We start from the raw sequence: 18,527 nt of genomic DNA on the forward strand, positions 1-18,527 counted from the left end.
TCGCTTCAGTTGTGTCCGACTCTTTGCAACCCTATGGACGGTAGCCCACCAGGCTTCTCTGTCCAGGGATTTTCCTAGCAAGAACACTGGAGTGGGTTGCCCTTCTCCAAGCAATCTTCCCAACCCAGGGATCGAGCTCATGTCTCCTGCATTGGCAGGTGGATTCTTTACTGCTAAGCCACCAGGGAAGCCCCACTTGTGAGGGATGAAAGACCAAAGCAAAGACTTCCTACTCTTGTCAGTCCTTAGGATGACAAAGGCCCTGAGGCATGCGCACACCTGGGGTGCTGGAGGAACAGCGGGAGGCCAGTGTGCCTCGAAGTGCAGTGAAGAAGGGGGAAAAAAGGACCAGAGAGATAATGAAGGGAAGCTCACACCTGGTCCTAGAGACCACTGTAAGGACTTGGCTTTTACACTGGAGTGCCATGGAGACCCTGGAGGATGTGGGGAGATAGGGACTTAGGATTTAAAAGGATCCTCTGGGGAATTCCCTGGAGGTCCAGTGGTTAGGATTCCACACTTACCCCACCAGGGCCCAGGTTCAATTCCTGGTCAGGGAACTAATCAATCCCTGTTTACAAGTCACACAGCACAGCTAAAAACATTTTTTTTTTTTTTTTTTAATAATAAAAGGATCCTCTGGGTGCTGCGTGGGGGAGAAACAGAGACTCTTTAAGGTGCAGAGGTGGAGGCCCTGCTTTGAGTCTGGTTTACTGGGGCTCAGGTGGGTTTGGAATCTGCATCTTAAAACATCCCGGTGACTTAGTCTCTTATACAGCCAGGAGATCCAGGACCACCCTTGTCCAACCCCCAGGGCCCATGCATGTTATTTTCTAGGTTCATTGAAGGGTTCATTCCCAGGCGTGGCCTGCATGCTCTGTCGTGTCTGACGGTTTTGCGACCCCCATAGACTAGCCCACCAAGCTCCTCTGTCCGTTGGATTTCCCAGGCAAGAATACTGCCATTTCCTAGTCCAGGGGATCTTCCCGACCCAGGGATCGCACCTGCATATCCTGCTTTGGTAGGTGGATTCTTTACCACCAAACCACCTGGGAACCCATTTTCTAGGTAACTGGTGCCAGTGAGCTAGAATGCATCATGACTGGCACCCATCGGAGTTGCGTCCTGTGGCAGTTCTGCAGGGCCCACCCCTGAAGACACCCTAATGTAAGTGTTTTCCATCTAGAGGAGAGAGGGTGTACACAGAGGAGCATGAGCCTCAGCTGACTCCTAGCCAAGGCTCTGAGTTACACGAGTTATTAGTTGTCCTTGGAGGCCCAATGCAGAACCTCCTAGATTCCTGAGTTGTGGAGCTGGCAGTGAGCTGTCAGTCTTCTCATTTCCTGTGGGATGAAATCTCCCATCAGCATCCAGATGTCCTCCAGGGGTGCGTGACAAACAGCTCTGTGCTTCCCTGAGAGACATGTTCTTGTCAGGGCACTCGAGTTGAGCCCACACTAGGACCGGTGTAAGCAGAAGGATGAGGAAGCTCTTAGGTGTATGAAGTGGGCATACTGCTGACCGCCAAGGGATACTTACCTCTACTACCTGAGGCATGACGGGAGGCAGTCTTAGCACCCATTTTATGGATGAGAAAAGCAAGGCTCAGGGGGTCTTCATAGGAATGTGATGGGAGAAAGAACATGTGAGTTGGAAAAAGCAATGGCATCTCCCATCCCAGCCAGCCTCCCAGCTCAAACCCCAGCTCTACTTCTTCCAAGGCACACATTAACCCCTAGGGCCTAAGGCTGTCCTCGTCTGCAGAGTGAGGACCAAGGACGTGTTGCTGATAGTAAGCAAGAAGACATAGAAGCACTGCCCAGAGCTGATAAACAGTAGGGGCCCAATGAGTGCTCCTGCTCAGACCTAGAGCAGCTGGACTTGTGCCCCTTTTCTGAGGGACAGGTTCAGCCCACCCATCCCTGAGGCTCATGTCCACAGAGTGATCTGACTGCTCTTGGACCCAGCCCAGCTCATGTCCTGCCCAGTGGCCCAGTGATGCAGACTCCCAGGCCTGCCCTTCTTGGCCTTGGCATCTCTCCCAGCACTCTGGCCAGAACTTCTGGGCCCCTGCCAATGCTCACCTTTCCAGGAACTGCTCCCCGTCCCAGGGCCAGCTTTCTGAGAAGGGACAGGCACGTTTCAGTAAAGTAAAGGGTATCCTTTACAGTCAGTAAAGTGTAGCTCCAAAGTCAGGCCTAGGATCCAACACTGAACCTGGGGGAGACTGAAAACCAAAACCCCCTACGTGTGCTGATGGACGTTAACTAGACTTACTGTGATGGTCATTTCACAGTTTATGCACACAGGGAATCACTGTTATACACCTGAAACTAACATAATGTTATATGTCAGCTGTATTCTCACACAAAGCAGCCCTCTAGCCCCACACATCTTCCTGTCAACATTAATAAGTCCTTGTATCTTATCATATTCAACACAACTGTACTAATCCAGGAAATTCTTGCCCAGAGAGTAAAAGTTGTAAATCATTGTATTGTTCATTCTAGGAAATTCCTGAAACTATCATTTAAAGGAACATCAAACTGCTTAACTCTTTAGTTGCTGCTGCTGCTGCTAAGTCGCTTCAGTCGTGTCCGACTCTGTGCGACCCCATAGACAGCATCCCACCAGGCTCCCCCGTCCCTGGGATTCTGCAGGCAAGAGTACTGGAGTGGGGTGCCATTGCCTTCTCCGAACTCTTTAGTAAACAGCATCAAAAGAGAGCTTACAGGGACTTCACTGGCCATCCAGTGTTAAGAAACTGTATTCCCAATGCAGGGGGCACAGGTTCAATCCTTGGTCAGAGAACTAAGATCCCACATATCACTCAGCACAGCCAAAAAAAAAAAAAGAAAAAAAAATTTACATCTTTTTTTCCTTTTAATAAATATTTTTCACTTTTTTTTAATTGGGGGATAATTGCTTTACAGAATTTGTGATTTTCTGTCATACATCAACAAGAATCAGCCATAGGTACACCCATTTCCTCTCCTTCCCAAACCTCCCATCTCCCTCCCCACCCCACCCTTCTAGATTATCACAGAGCCCCTGTTTGAATTCCCTGAGTCATACAGAAAATTCCTGCTGGCTATCTATTTTGCATATGGTATTGTAAATGTCCATGTTTCTCTCTCCATACATCTCACCCTCTTCCTCCTCCCTTCCCCGTGTCCTTAGGTCTGTTTTCTGTTTCTCCATTGCTGCCCTGAAAATTAATTCACCAGTACCAACTTTCTAGATTCCATACATATGCGAGAACATATGATAGTTACATTTCTGACTTACTTTACTCTAATAGGCTCTAGGTTTGTCCGCCTCATCAGAACTGACTCAAATGTGCTCCCTTTTATGGCTGAGTAATATTCCATTGTGTATATGTACCACAGCTTCTTTATCCATTCATCTGTTGATGGACATCTAGGTTGCTTTCTTGTCCTAGCTATTACAAATAGCACTGCAATGAACATTGGGGTACATGTGTCTTTTTCAATTATGGTTTTCTCAAGAGTATATGTCTAGGAGTGGGATTGCTGGGTCATATGGTGATTTTATTCCTAGTTTTCAAAGGAATCTCCATACTGTCTTCCATAGTGGCTGTATCAATTTACATTGATTTGCAGCAATTTACATTCCCACCAGCAATGCAAGAGGGTTTCCTTTTCTCCACACACTCTCCAGCATTTATTGTTTGTAGACTTTTTGATGATGGCCATTCTGACTGGTGCAGGGTGACATCTCATTGTAGTTTTGATTTGCATTTCTCTAATGAGTGATGTTGAGCATCTTTTCATGTGTTTGTTAGCCATCTGTATGTCTTCTTTGGAGAAATGTGTTTAGGTCTCTTTCCCACTTTTTGATTGGGTTGTTTTTCTGGTATTGAGTTGTATGAGCTGCTTGTATATTTTGGAAATTAAGTCTTTGTCAGTCTCCCATTCTGAGGGTTGTCTTTTCACCTTGTTTGTAGTTTCCTTTACTGTGCAAAAAGCTTTTAAGTTTAATTAGGTCCCACTTGTTTATTTTTGTTTTTATTTCCATTACTCTAGGAGGTGGGTCATAGAAGATACTGCTTTGTCATCGAGTGTTCTGCCTATGTTTTCCTCTAAGAGTTTTATAGTTTCTGATCTTACATTTAAGCTCTTACTTAAGAGCTTACATCTTAAGACTCTTTGAACCCCTCGCCTCAAAACGTCTCCTTGTGTCCACCTATCCTAAACTCTATCACGATCTTTATGCTATCCTAGTCAAGGCATCTTTCCCTGCACAGAAAGCCCCACCTGAAACCAGACTCGGAAATCTCCTTCCTGTGACTGTGCCCTCCCTATGCTGGCACGCTGGGAAGGTGTGGTAAAGATCTCCCCGACCTGGAGAAAAGTTGTCTCGGCTCTGTCTGACCAACACTCTCAGCCTATGATACTTTTGGTGAGCCAGCATTCAGCAAGAAAAAACAGAGTCGGGGGAGTCTTCTGTTCGACCTTTGGGGTGGGGTGAGTGGCAGCCTGAGTCCAGGCTGGTCCAAAGACACAGCCATAGTGAAGCCCCCAGAACCACAGACAGAGTGAGTTCTAGAAAGCCCCTTGGGGATCTCCTTACAGCCCCTTCCCTTTACAGACAGCAAACAGGGTCCAGAGAGAGGAAAGGAATTTGTCCAATGCACAGAACTCACTGCAGTTGTTAGGTAGATTAAATGAGTTAATATCCATAACATGCTTAGACACTGCCTGGTGTGCATTAAGCTCTACATGTGTTTGTTAAACAAAAGTGATGGCAGGGCTGGCCTAAAACTCAAGGCAAACTCAGGTTGATCTCCCAGATTCAGAAAACAAAAACTGACTTAAACCTTGAACCCAGGAGCAGTTTCTCACCTGCATCAGAACACCTGGAGTTAAAGATCATTAAAGTGGAGTGCTGGGCTCCACCTCCGGAGGATCTGATTCTGTAGCTGTGGAGTTGGGGTGAGATCTCTAACCAACTCCCTGGCTGGTCCTGAGACCCCTCCTTGAGAACTTTAGACCCTGAGAAATGACCCACTAAGGGTATAATTTCTGGCATCAGTCAGGGAGAAATGGCAAGGCGGGGACAGTGGGCCCCTTCATCCTTCTGCAGGTACCAGGTCCCCCCAGACTGATGTTTAGACCTCTGCAGCCACACAGTGTCAGGGCAGGCATCAACTCTGCCTGTCTGTGCCTCTGCCCACTGTGAATATTCCAAGCCGCAAGCTGCTTTACCCCATAATTTCAATCAGAGGGGCAGCCCCTCCTCTTTGCCGGTGAATGGGGTCACCACTAGGGCCACGTGAGATCTGTGCATGAGAATGAATCAAACACCAACAGGCAGATGAAACCAACGCATTCTTTATTGCAGCCTGAAGCGAAGGGCTCACTCACACAGTGGGCTTTGATGTGGGGCCTTCTCTGACTGCCCAAGCTTTCCCAGCAGGCATGGGCAAACTCTCCAAGCAGAGTAGAAAACAGCTTCCAGAAGCCACCCTGTCTAAGGGCCTTAGGCGATGACCTGGGGAAGCAGCAGAGGTTAGCCAGGAAGGCCAAGCAAAGCCGGCTCTCCTCTCCTGGTGGCTTTGGATCAGTCCCTTCACTGGGAGCACCACGCAGCCTCTGGAAAGATCAAAGGGGCCCAGGGGCTCTGAGGGCTGGTTTAGGGGGACATAAGCAGACTCAGACTCCACCGATGGTGCAGAGGGAGAGCCGAGAACCTTCACCCTCGACTCTGAGAATGTCCCCAGGATCACCCCAGGCCCCTGTTTGTGGGAATCAGCTGGCGATCTTCTGAAATGCAGTTTCTGGTTCCAGAAGTCTAGAATGGGGCCTGGGATTCTGCATTTCTATCGCGCTCCCATGGATGCCAACTCTGCAGGCATCCCCACAGACCACACTAGAGCTGCAAGGCTCTGGCCATACAGTATCTTCCTGCATATCGGAAAAGTGCACCCCTTCTTTGACAAGGAAAACCCCACTCCAGGACACAGTCTAGGTTATCCCAACCAGCCTGGGCTGGACCACAGGCTTGCTCACTTGTCCCCACCGTCCAGGGCTGAACTCCGAAGCCCTAGGAGATCCCATTTCAGCCTCCTCAACCTGAAAACACTTTCCCCCAGAGCTTCACCAACCAGGCCTTGGAAGATGAGCAGAGCGAACACTGATCACTCAGCAATGGGCCAACAGTGGGCCAACCAGTCAGCCTCCTGCCGAGACCGAAGGCCCGGGCAGGGGCAGGACGTGGAGCCGGGGACGGGGAGTGAGCCTGGGAGCATTCTGAGAAACGGTTAGTGCTCTGAGCAGCGGTCTGAGCTCTGAACAGCCTAACCTCAGGACGGGAAGAGGGCCACTAGTCCACAGATGTAGGATCCGGGTAGTCTAGCTTGCTGCAAGTCCTGAGGCCTCCACTGTCTCCTGTAGCTCAGGCCAGGTGGGCTCTGGTCTCTGAGTCTGCTAGCTCCACAGATGAGAAGGTGGGAGGTAGATATATCTAGGGATCACGGGGTCAGTAGTTGTCCAAACCACAGGTGTGGTCAGGAAGCCAGAGCCCCAGGCCCCATGGAGGGACCAGTTGCCCATTTGCCAGATGCTGTCCCAGTGTTAGCACTGAAAGTCCCACGTCCCAGGAAACCCCTCAGTCCCGGGCAAACAGAGATGGCTGGTCACACAATTACCTGGCCACACCCTAGACTCCAGATCGAGGGTCTAGAGATGACTAGGTCATCAGGGCTCTGGGTGGTGGCAGCCTGGGAACTGGCTGGTCACAAATCCAGTGGTCCATGGTGCCTTCTGCCCCCACATGGACCAATGACAAGGCAGTCAGCCAACTGTCTGAGGGTGACTGTGCTGAGGGTGGCACAGGTGCAAATGGCCATGTTTCTCTCTGGGTCGCCGTTCCTGCAGCAGGACTGATGCCAGGCAAACCTGGTCACCACGGAGGAGGGAGGGAGCAGTCTGGACTTCCAACGCCACTGATTTCTTAGTCATGGGGAAGCACAGAGCCTACTTGATATGCTCCCGCCGGTCCTTGGGCCCCTACACAAACATTCTCAGCCGTGCCGCAGCGCTGGGCCACACTCTCTGCAGCTTTCCCGTGACTCCTAGTTCGGGTTCGCGCCAATCCAGGGGCCCAGAGGGCTGAGGACGGGGCACAGTGGAGGGCCTCATCCAGGTCGGTCCTCAGGAAACAATAAATAGATGGAAGTTGTCTTCTGTCACTCTCAGGGCAGCTGCTGGCTCTTAGCACTAGAAACAAGGCCTCAAACCCAAAAGGGCCCGGAAAATGCGCAGCAATGCTCATCCATGGGCCCAGAAGGTACTGATGACTTGAAGGTAACTTGGAGGTATGTGTTCTGCCAAAAGCCTTCTAGGAGCCAAAAGGAGGCAAAAGCCCCCGCCATTGCCCCCTTTCTCGAATTGTAAGGCTCAGAGGACCTGCTCAGGTTTGCACAGAAGCTGTGAGTGCGGGGAGTCTGGGCTCCAAGCCCCTCCTTGCCTCCTCCATCCAGGTACTCCAGGGCCCACTACTGCTCTACCTATCTATCCGGACCGCCGCACCCTCCCACCACGCGCTACTCAGCCCGCCCGCCCCCAGCCCCCCAAGCTTGGCCTCACACAGGCCCATGGGACTCCCTCCCCTAGGGCGCCAGGCCAGGTGGCCTCTGTCCCTTGCTGGGTGGGCATGAGGAGGCAGGCCTAGGGTGGGGGGGCCCGGGCGCCCTCTGGAGACATGAGCATGTTGAACTTGATGAGTGGTGGGGCGATGACGCGCACCTCGGCGTTCAGCGGGTTGAAGCGCAGGTTGATGAGGTGCAAGGCAGGCATGGCAGCCAGCTTCTCCACGGGCACGTCTGTCAGGGAGAAAGGGACAGGTTAGGGGGTTGGGGACACGTGGGCAGAGAAGAAGGATGATGGATTCACTCACTGGATGTGGGCTCAGCACTAGGTACCCAGCCCTGTGCGAGAGGCCATTGGGACCCACCAGGGAGATACAACCACAGGCAGGAAAGCATCCTATTAAACGCAGGATTACCACTTATCCCAGCCATGCCACTCCTGAGTGGAATTCACCGAATTGCAAATAGGTACTCAAAATACTTGTGTACATGTGTTCACAGCAGCGCTATTCACGACAGCTGGTGTCCACAAATGATGAATGGATGAACAAAAAGCAGTACAGACAAACCATGGAATATCAGCTTGACAGAGGCTACAACACAGATGAACCTGAAAAACGTTATGCCGAGTGAAAGAAGCCGGACGTCAGAGATCACAGAGTGCGTGATTCTTTTCCTATGAAATGTCCAGAATAAGCAAAACCATAGGGACAGAAAGTAGATTAGTGGTTGCCAGGGACTGGGGAAGGAAGGGTTGGAGAGGGACTACTTAATGGGTGCAGGGCCTCCTTTGGGGTGATAAAGTATTTTGGAACTAGACAGAGTTGACAGTTGCAGAGCAGTGTCAATGTATCAAATGCCACTGAACTGGACATTTTAAAATGGTTAATTTTATCACATTTTCTTTAAAGCTATATTAAAACTTGGTAACATTTACAGTTCCTCACACCTAAACTTTAGAATCACTCAGTCTCTGGTTCCAGTCCCAGGTCAGCCACATAACCACTGTGCGCCTAAAGCAAATTACTAAATCTCATGTCATATATTTATGGAAAAGACAGAAACTCTAATTTGAAAAGATATATGCAACATAATGTTCATAGTAGCACTGTTTACAATAGCCAGGACATGGACGCAACCTAAGTGTCCATCAACAGAAGAGTGGATGAAGAAGATGTCGTGTGTGACATGATGGAATACTATGCAGCCATGAAAAAAACAATGAAATAATGTTATTTGTAGCAACACAGATGGACCTAAAGAATAATATACTGAGTGAAGTAAGTCAGATAGAAACAGACAAATACCATATATCATTTCTGTGTGGTATCTAAAATATAATACAAATTAAGTTATTTACAAAACAAAAGCAGGCTCACAGACATATAAAGCACATTCATGGTTATCCAAGGGGAGAGGCAGGGTGCATGTGTGTTCACTCAGTGGTGTTCGACTCTGCGACCCCGTGAACTGTAGCCCGCCAGGCTCCTCTGCCCATGGGATTCTACAGTCAAGAATACTAGAGTGGGTTGCCATTTCCTTCTCCAGGGGAATCTTCCTGACCCAGGGATTGAACCCTAGTCTCCTGTGTCTCCTGCACTGGCACTGGATTCTTTACCACCAAGCCACCTGGGAATCCCAAGGCAGAGTAGAGGAGCAATAAATTAGGAGTATGGGATTAACAGATCCACGCCACTATATATAAAAAAATAACAAGGATTTACTGTATAGCATAGGAAGCTATTTTCATTATCTTGTAATAATCTATGTGGGTAAGAAACCTGAAAAAGTATATATTAATATATGTATAGCTGAATCACTTCACGATATACCTAAAACTATACTTTAATTAAAAAATAATAAAATGAACTTCATATCAGGATAATAACAGTATATACCTGACATAGTCGTTTAAGGATGAAAGAGAATATCTGTGCAGTCATTCCTCAGAGACACCACGGGTTTGGTTCCAGCCCACGGCAACAAAGTGAATATCTCAAAAAAGGGAGTCATCTGAATATTTTGGTTTCCCAGCGCATATAAAAGTTGTTACCCTACCCTGTAGTCTATTAAATATGCAATAGCATTATGTCTAAAAATATATACACGTACCTTAATTTTAAAATACTTTATTGCTAAAAAAAAAAATGTTCCCCATCACCTGAGCCTTCAGCAAGTCACAATCTTTTTGTGATGGTAACATCAAACATCTGATCACAGGTACAGGAGTTTGCTCTCCCTTTAGTACCCTGGGGTGACTGGCTCTGAGCTCCCTGGGGACTGGCTCTATCAATTAGACCAAGGGTCTAATGCTGGACGCAGGAGAAATTCTTAACCTCCTAAGAGCAGAGTCTTTCCTTTGTCCTTGAATCCCCAGGGCCAAACACCATAGGTGGCACGTAGACATGGTGGGCGCAAAAACATGTTCTGGGCAGCTGGCAGGGAGTTACTAGGGTGGGTCACGGCCGGGAGCTGGGTCCCAAGCAAGACTGGCTAGAGCGCTGCCAGGGGGGCTCCGTTTGACAGACAGGAACCTACGTGATAGATGAGAGGACAGGAGCCATGAAGGAGGTGATGGGGAGGGACCCAGAGCCCAAGGCAAACATGGGGGCTCAGGTAGGGAAAGATGCAGAGATAAGGCATTTCCAGATCACTAGGTTGTGAGCAGACGCTGTTCCTGGGAGTGGAGGAAAAGCAAGATCAACTGCTATCAATGCCCACTCAGCTTCTGCTTTCTCTGGAGCACATCCGCACGCTCATGTCACGTTACCCAGCTGCTAGCAGCCTGTTCCTCTATGCTCCTTACTGGGGGTGGGGGTGGGGCTGCAGGAGTGGGAGCCAAAGGAAGGGGCTGCCTGTGGAATTCCTTGTCTCTCTTCATGTACAGTGAGCTCCCAAGTGCCCTACCAACAATGGCTGGGAAGAGAAGGGCTAATGACTTGGAAGCTTCCCTTCTCTGTGTTAGCACACCAGCTTTGTAACAGCCATGGCCGGCAGCACACCTGGCAGCTGGGTACGCAGGACAGACATCATCCCCTCTGCCCCTGATGGCCCAGATAAGAAAATCCTCTTGCCTTGGGCTCTTAAGAAGTCAGTTCATGGACCGCCCTGGTGGCACAGCAGATAAGACTCTGCCTGCCAAGGTAGGGGACACAGGTTCCATCTCTGGTCCAGGAAGATTTCATATGCCTTGGAGCAACTAAGCCCCATGCGCCAAAACAACTGAGCTTATGTTCTAGAGCCCCCGAGTTGCAACTACTGAGTCCCCCCACCCTAGAGCCTGTGCTCTGCAACAAGAGAAGCCGTTGCAATGAGAAGCTCATACACTGCAAGGACGAGTAGCCCCCACTCACAACTAGCGAAAGCCGCACGCAGCAACGAAAGACCTGGAGCAGTCAATAATAAATAAACAAATAATTTTCTTTTAAAAGTCAGGTCATCAGTGCAAGTTCGAGGCATGAAGCAGGGTCCTCAAAGCTGGTGCTCTGGGACAATACAGAAGGATGGGGTGGGGAGGGAGGTGGGGGGGACATTCAGGATGGGGAGACACGTGCACTCGTGGACGATTCACGTTGATGTATAGCAATAATCACCACAATACTGTAAAGAAATTATCCTCTGATTAAAATTAATTATTTTTTTAAAAACTCAGGTCATTTCACAGAGTAGTTACCATTAAATCCCAGGTGACACAGGAGATAATCAAGGCTCAGGGAGGTTAACACATTGTTATTAATAAAATGGGCCCCAGAAAAGAGGCTGATTCTGGGAACTGATCTTTGAGGACTTGCATCAGATGGTCCTTCATACTGACCCATTTGGCAGATAAGGAAACTGAACCATAGATTCTCTATGTTGACAATGATTCTCTGACTCTACTCTAGCTCCCTTGGATTTTTCAAGTAGGCCTGACTTTTGAATTTCAGTGTTCATCATTCATGTTCAGTGTTAGCAAGAATTCTGCTAAGTTGGTTGAGCCAGAAAGTTTCACTCTCAATACCTAATCAGGTTCCCCATTGTCTACCATCCCCTAAGTGACGTCTGTTCCCCCTGGCCTGCTTTCAAGCAAGAACTAGGGGTTGCTAAGGACTTTTCTCTCTCTGAACTATATGACTCCTCCATCCTGCAGCTAGGGAGGCCTGAGGATTGCAAAGTGGCCAGTGCGCCTGAGATGGGGAGGAGGGTCTCCCTGGGATGCCCCTGCCGAGGTTTGCTGGGCATGGCATGAAGACCTGCTGCAGCCCAGCCTTAGAGCAAATCTGCGTGACTCCAGGCCTAGAGAGAGCAGCACTCCCTGAGTTCTCAGCCTGTCATTTCCAAGTACCACCCACGGAGTTGGCCTCTTCAGAGTCTTCGGCGTTCTCCAAACGGCTCTGCTGGAGGAGAGTGATGGCGTGGGATTAAGTGTATTTCTTTCCCCTGATTTAACCATGGAGGTCATTTGAGCAGCTTAGAGGAAGAAGCAATGGGGCCAACAGACTGCATTAAAGCTGGCAGAATCAACAACTGGCCTAGCCAAGCTATCAAACAATAAGCCCAAGAGGCAAATGGAGAGTTTCTGGATAAAGCACAAAGGAGAACGTTCAGTCTTCAAGCATCCTAAGAAGAGAGGGACGTGGCTGGAGAGTGGAGGGGAGGATATGAAATGATCTGCATTTTGTGGGTGGTAAAACTGAGGCTTAGAGAGGTTACATAAGCTCCCCAGGGCTACATGGTACATTGGCATCATGTTGCTAACAGAAGCCAGATCTTTGGACCTTGGCACACCTGGAAAGGAAGAAGAGCCCCAGCTCACCCCTCCCATGGGGCATGCCCTCATGCCCATTCACTGAGTCTTGTGGATCCTCACATTCCCGCTCAAAGGCCCCCTCCACTGTCATTCCCTCTGGTCCCCATCCAAACTCCTGAACCACTTTATAGGAGAACATATCTTACATCACACTCTGGGACTATGCTCATGCTGTAAGTACAGTACCTGGCTGGCACAGTGCCCACAGGCGCTCAATAGCTATTTGTTGGATGAGTGAATGAACGAATAAATGACTGAACATTTTACCTCCTGAACTAGATCACAAGTTCCTAGTTAAAACCAACCTGGGCTGGGCACACAGTGAACCCGCCATCAACACCATATGATTAAACAACTCTAACTTCAGTACTTTCAAGAGTTGGGATCCTTCCTCTGACCTGACCCACTCTGGGCACTTTTGCTAGCCAGGGCCAGGCCTCTGTGGGCCAAGGCTGTGATACGTTACTAGTTCTTTAGCACAGTAATCCAATTTGGAAAATGAGAAAATATTGATGAGCAGAAATAAAATCATCCATGTTTCACCATGTAGAACCAATTACTTAATGTGAGATATATGGCCTTACCAACTTTTTTACACGTGTGTGTGTGTGTACGTATGTTTGTTCACAACTATGTTTCAAAAATAGCCTCCTAGATTCTATGCCATAACATAGTTTTTCTTGATGACACATTGTAAACATCTTTTCAGGTTACAAGTCAGTGACAGTATCATGGCCACTTGGTGGTCCAAAGAATGGAGCAATCACGCTTTGGCTCACGTTTCTACCGTTAAAGACATGCAGGTTGTTTCCAACTTTTATTATTCCAGAAAATGAGAGATGACTCCAACCCTCTTTCCACTGCAGACAGCCCTCCCAGACTCCTGCTTATGTCTGTGGAAGCTTAAAATAATAATAGCAGCATCAGAATGGACAGTATTTAGAGAAAATTACTCCTCCAAGGTTAGCTTGAATTCTCTTCACTAATCATTGGCACTATTGACTGGCAAACTTGTTTCATGCCAGGGGCACAAGCTAGACACAAGATGATAAAAATGATCCCTCCACAGCATGATTCTTCATATGTGTGGCACCTCTGGTCTAAAAGGACACTGACAGGAGGAGTCTGGGCCCAGGAAAGTGGCAATTGTTACTGAGTGAGCTCCAGAAGTCACAGCAGAGGCCAGTGGGACTTCTGATTCCCACTTTGGGTGGAGCTGAGCCCCTCTGGTCCCTTCCGGAACTGGGATCAGAGGCTCCCCAGCCTGGTGGCCTAGGGCCCCAGTCTGCCAGTTTTCTTGGCAGCTTAGACACAAATCATGGGGGCCTGTGGGCTGCCCAGGCTGGATCAACACTGTAAGCAACGCTTACACACGGCTGGTAGTCTCACTTCTGATTCAGAAGATAACCCTTCCAGCCAGAATGCCTGAATTTTCAAGATTTTTCAGCATTTCTTCCTCAATCCCCAAGGAATCCCGAGCAGTGAGTAGGGAGCCTGCTGCCTCCTTCAGTGGGACCTGGGATGCTGGGTAAAGATGCAGGGGCAGTGTCCCAGTCCTGGTGGGCAGCACACGGGGGCTATCTTAGTCTCCCTGGGTGGGGCGGGGGCGCTGCAGGCACATTCATGCTCAAGAATCCAGGCTGGCCTGGCAGCCAGAGCCGTCCTGGCACAGCTCCTGGTACCTGGAGCCTGCAACAGCTACGATCAAGGATACTGAGCTTCCGGCCCCATCTGAAATGCCACAGGACATGAGCAGGCAAACTATGGTAAACTGGTGGGACGGAGAATCGTGCCTGTAACAAGGAGGCTCCTGGGGTACACTCACAGCCAGGGCTGTCCCTTCAGAAGACCGGGTGGGGGCCATGACTGAGCCTCCTCCACCCCACAGAGCACTGGGCTGAGCCCTGGGTGGTGGGGCGGGCGCGGCACAGGGAGAAAGCTGAAGCTGCCCCTGCGCTCAGGCAGCACGGGAGACACTGCACCCGACAGTCCTGCAGGCCGAGTCCCGCGGGGCAGGCTGTGTGCGGCAGTTCTAAGTCCTCTGGTGAAGAGAGGCCACTGGGGGAGAGGACGGGGCAGGGATTCGGGCCCTGACCTCAGATCTGCCACTTGGATTTGTGCAGCCTCAGGCGGGCTCCTAACCTCTCTGAACCCCAACCTCTCATCTTTAAACTGTCCTCTGCCTCATGAGGCTACAGAGGCCCCCAGAAGGGACCAGACAGTGCTCCCCAAGAAGATGCAGAGAGCATGCTAGGCACCCCATCAAAAGGATGGGGAGCACAGTGTTTTAAGGAATCCACCAATGACCCTTGAGACGCTATGTTTCCCTAAGGGCAGGGTTCTGGAGAAAGAAAAACAGAAGGAGAAAAGCCCCACTGTGATTCCCTCCTCCTCATCGCAGGCTGGTCAGCAAGGTGGGCCCGTGGCTTCTAGTGCGTCTGCCTGCCAGAGGCACTCCCCAGCCCAGATCTGATATGCAGTCAAAGCCAGGTCATAACGATTCTCTTCAGAAATAACATGGTTGGGACTTCCCTGGAGATCTGGTGGTCAAGACTCTGTGCTCCCAGTGCAGGGGGCATGGGTTCGATCCCTGGTCAGGGAACTAAGATGCCACATGCCGGAGACTGTGTCCAAAATAAATAAACAAGAAATTAAAAATAAAGAAATAATATAGTCCTATTTCTGGCTGCCCTGGAGACAGCCAAGTAAGGAACTCAGATTGCCTGGCCCAAGCCTGGCAATTTGTCTTCCAGGGCAGATTTCCCCTTTTGCTCTCCTGTGTCCCTCCCCTTCCCCACTGAAGTCCCTGCACCGGCCCACCCCCACGTCTCTGCTCCTCCAACTGTTTCAGTGAGAAGCTCTGGGAGGGCCTCAGGAAACAATGGCAGTTTTGCTGTGGCCTCCCATTGTCTGCCGGTCCCTTCCTTGCAGCTGGAGGATGGAGGACAAGAGCCGCCTCATCTGCTGTGCGTACACCAACAGTCTAGAAGTGAGGGGTAACATGTGGGATAGAAAAGGAATGGCCTCCTGAAAGCTCTTCTCCTGGGTTGGGGCAGATGTGTGAATGGCTCCTTTGTAAATCCTCTCCATGCTCAGAACCTAAGCCTACTGCTACCAACTTTACAACTCTTTCTGCTCAGACTTAAGATCATTGTCAGTGAAATAAGATCTCCTTTATAAGTTGGAAAAATAAGAAGAAACGCTCTTAAGATAAGCACTAGGTGAGAATGAGTAAGGGAGGGCCTCATCAGGGAAACCAGCTTTTAGAAAACAAAACGAGTTAAAGGTGGTGGTGGAGGGGACGTGGGAGGGTGGTAGGGCACCAATAAGGAAGTGATGTGCTGGCTAAGGTTTAACACTCCACTTACTGGACAGAAACATCCCTGATTGGTGGCATTTGCCAAGGTTTTCTTTCTTTTTCCTTTTTTTTGGTTGTACTACACAGTGGGATGGCAACCCACTCCAGTGTTCTTGCCTGGCGAATTCCATGGACAGAGGAGTCTGGAAGGCTATAGACAGTCCATGGAGTCTCAAAGAGTCAGACACAACTGAGAAACTAACACGCAGTGGGATCTTAGTTCCCTGACTAAGGATTGAACCCAGGCCCCCAGCAGTGAAAGCCCTGAGTCCTAACCACTGGACCACCAGGGAATTCCCAGAATTTGCCAATTTTTTCATGGTATAAATATTCCCACCATGGTCAATTTCAAGCTACCACAGTGAGGTCACTGAACTTGAGTGAGCATGTCCAGTACTGGGGAGCCAAGTCAAGTAGCCCACCCAGGCAGGACCACAGGCTCCCGAGCACAAGGTGCCAGAGCTCAGGCCCATCCTGTCTGTTTACACTATGATTCTTTGGAATAAACCTGAACTTTGGGAACTGGCCCACAGTTTTGCTGTCTACATGCTCTCAGTTGCCTTTGGTTCAATTATAAATGAAAACGCTAGGTGTGCGACAAGGAAATCAGGAGGGGCGGTTTGTGGGACAGCAGCACCATGCCCAGGGCCCAGTAGGGTCAGTGGGAACAGAAGCCAAGAGGCAAGTCCTCAGAGCTCACCTCTGTCACCCTCCCAGCCAACTGTCAGCTCTCATGGCTGGGCTAATTGCTCTTCTCATCCTGATGTAGCTAAGCAACACGTGCGCATACACACAGCTGACATAGGGAGGAGAAGGAAGGAGGTTATAGTTTCTTGAGGGATGGAATGTTTGTTGTTGGAAGATTCCGGCTTAGCTCAGTGATTCTACCTTGCCTGCACATTGGAATCATTGGGGAGCTTTAAAAAAAAATCATCAAGCCCCAAACCCTCCATCAGAGATTCTGACTTAACTGGCATGGGGTATGGCCGGGACACAGGTATTCTGAAATCTCCCAGTGATTTGAATGCAGAGCTAGTTTGAGTACCACTGGTCTTCCCGGTGAGGCTTAATGAGAGAATCTGGTGAAAACATTCATCTAGCACTTCCATCCCAGGACGCCGCCCATCTGCTGCACTGTGTGGGGCACAGCCGCCAAGGGCCAGGCTGACTGCCTGAACTCACGGCTTAGGGAGTCCTGCCTCATTACTTTACCCCCGGTCTCTCCACCGCAAGGGAATTTTCCTCCAACCAAAGTTATGTGCTTCAGCCATAATCTTCCTGCGGCTTTCAATCTCCCTCCACCTATAGTCCCTCTTCTTATGCGAAGCACTGTCCTCAACAGCTGGGGTTCTGGAGAGAGACTGTCTGGGCTGTGATCCTGGTTTTGTCCAGGCAGCATGACCTTGGCCAAGTTACTTAACTTCCCTGAGCCTTGGTTTCCTCACCTGGGGAAAATAATAGTACCTGCCTCATCAGGGAAAAATTGAAGACAAAAGGAGAAGGGTGCAGAAGAGGTTGAAATGGTTAAATAGCATCGCTGATTCGACGGACATGAATTTGAGCAAACTCCAGGAGATAGTGAAGGACAGAGGAGACTGGCGTGCTGCAGTCCATGGGGTCGCAAAGAGTCAGACATGACCTAGCAACTAAGCAACAACAGCATAAGGCTGTCGCCCACGTTAAACAAAAGCACACTTGAAAATGCTTAGAAAAGATCCAGATGTGAAGTAAACAATTACTAAGTATCAGCCAGGGTAACTGACATGCCACGAGCCCCGCGAGAACAGGGAGCGTGCTTTGTCCATCTCTATCTCCAGCACAGTGCCTAGTGCAGAGCAAGCTGCTCAATCAAAAACAGCTGGTGAATGAACATTTCTCCAATGCCTAAATCTGTGTCCGTGCCCCTGGGAGCCTCTTACTCCCTGAATAAGACCCTTGCAAGGCTGAGTTCTGAAGGTCAGAGAATTTGGGCTGCTATCCAGCACTCTGGACAGAGACAGGGACAGCCCATCTCTTAGACTGGCTTGTCTAAGGCAGCATGGAATTGCTTTGTTTTAAGCAGATGACACCACCCTTATGGCAGAAAGTGAAGAGGAACTAAAAAACCTCTTGATGAAAGTGAAAGAGGAGAGTGAAAAAGTTGGCTTAAAGCTCAACATTCCGAAAACGAAGATCATGGCATCCAGTCCCATCACTTCATGGCAAATAGATGGGGAAACAGTGGAAACAGTGTCAGACTTTATTTTTTTTGGGCTCCAAAATCACTGCAGATGGTGACTGCAGCCCTGAAATTAAAAAACGCTTACTCCTTGGAAGGAAAGTTATGACCAACCTAGATAGCATATTCAAAAGCAGAGACATTACTTTGCCAACAAAGGTCCATCTAGTCAAAGCTATGGTTTTTCCAGTGGTCGTGTATGGATGCGAGAGTTGGACTGTGAAGAAAGCTGAATGCCGAAGAATTGATGCTTTTGAACTGTGGTGTTGGAGAAGACTCTTGAGAGTCCCTTGGACTGCAAGGAGATCCAACCAGTCCATTCTAAAGGAGATCAGTCCTGGGTGTTCATTGAAAGGACTGATGCTAAAGCTGAAACTCCAGTACTTTGGCCACCTTATGTGAAGAGTTGACTCATTGGAAAAGACTCTGATGCTGGGAGGGATTGGGGGCAGGAGGAGAAGGGGAAGACAGAGGATGAGATGGCTGGATGGCATCACCGACTTGATGGACTTGAGTTTGAGTGAACTCTGGGAGTTGGTGATGGACAGGG

General features: G+C 49.4%; 1 protein-coding gene across 3 annotated transcripts in view; it reads right to left on the bottom strand.

Annotated features, from left to right (window-relative positions):
* Positions 1-5,338: 5,338 nt before the first annotated feature.
* LRRC20 (leucine rich repeat containing 20) overlaps positions 5,339-18,527 on the bottom strand; it is a 71,507-nt gene continuing 58,318 nt past the window's right edge. For all 3 annotated transcript variants that reach the window (XM_019954041.2, XM_019954043.2, XM_019954042.2), the window contains one exon: positions 5,339-7,846. In XM_019954041.2, coding sequence (XP_019809600.2) covers positions 7,692-7,846 — 155 coding nt within the window. In that variant the 3' untranslated portion in view covers positions 5,339-7,691. The remainder of the gene's footprint in view (positions 7,847-18,527) is intronic.

Source organism: Bos indicus, chromosome 28 (assembly GCF_029378745.1).
Source record: "Bos indicus isolate NIAB-ARS_2022 breed Sahiwal x Tharparkar chromosome 28, NIAB-ARS_B.indTharparkar_mat_pri_1.0, whole genome shotgun sequence".
Lineage (NCBI taxonomy): Eukaryota > Metazoa > Chordata > Mammalia > Artiodactyla > Bovidae > Bos > Bos indicus.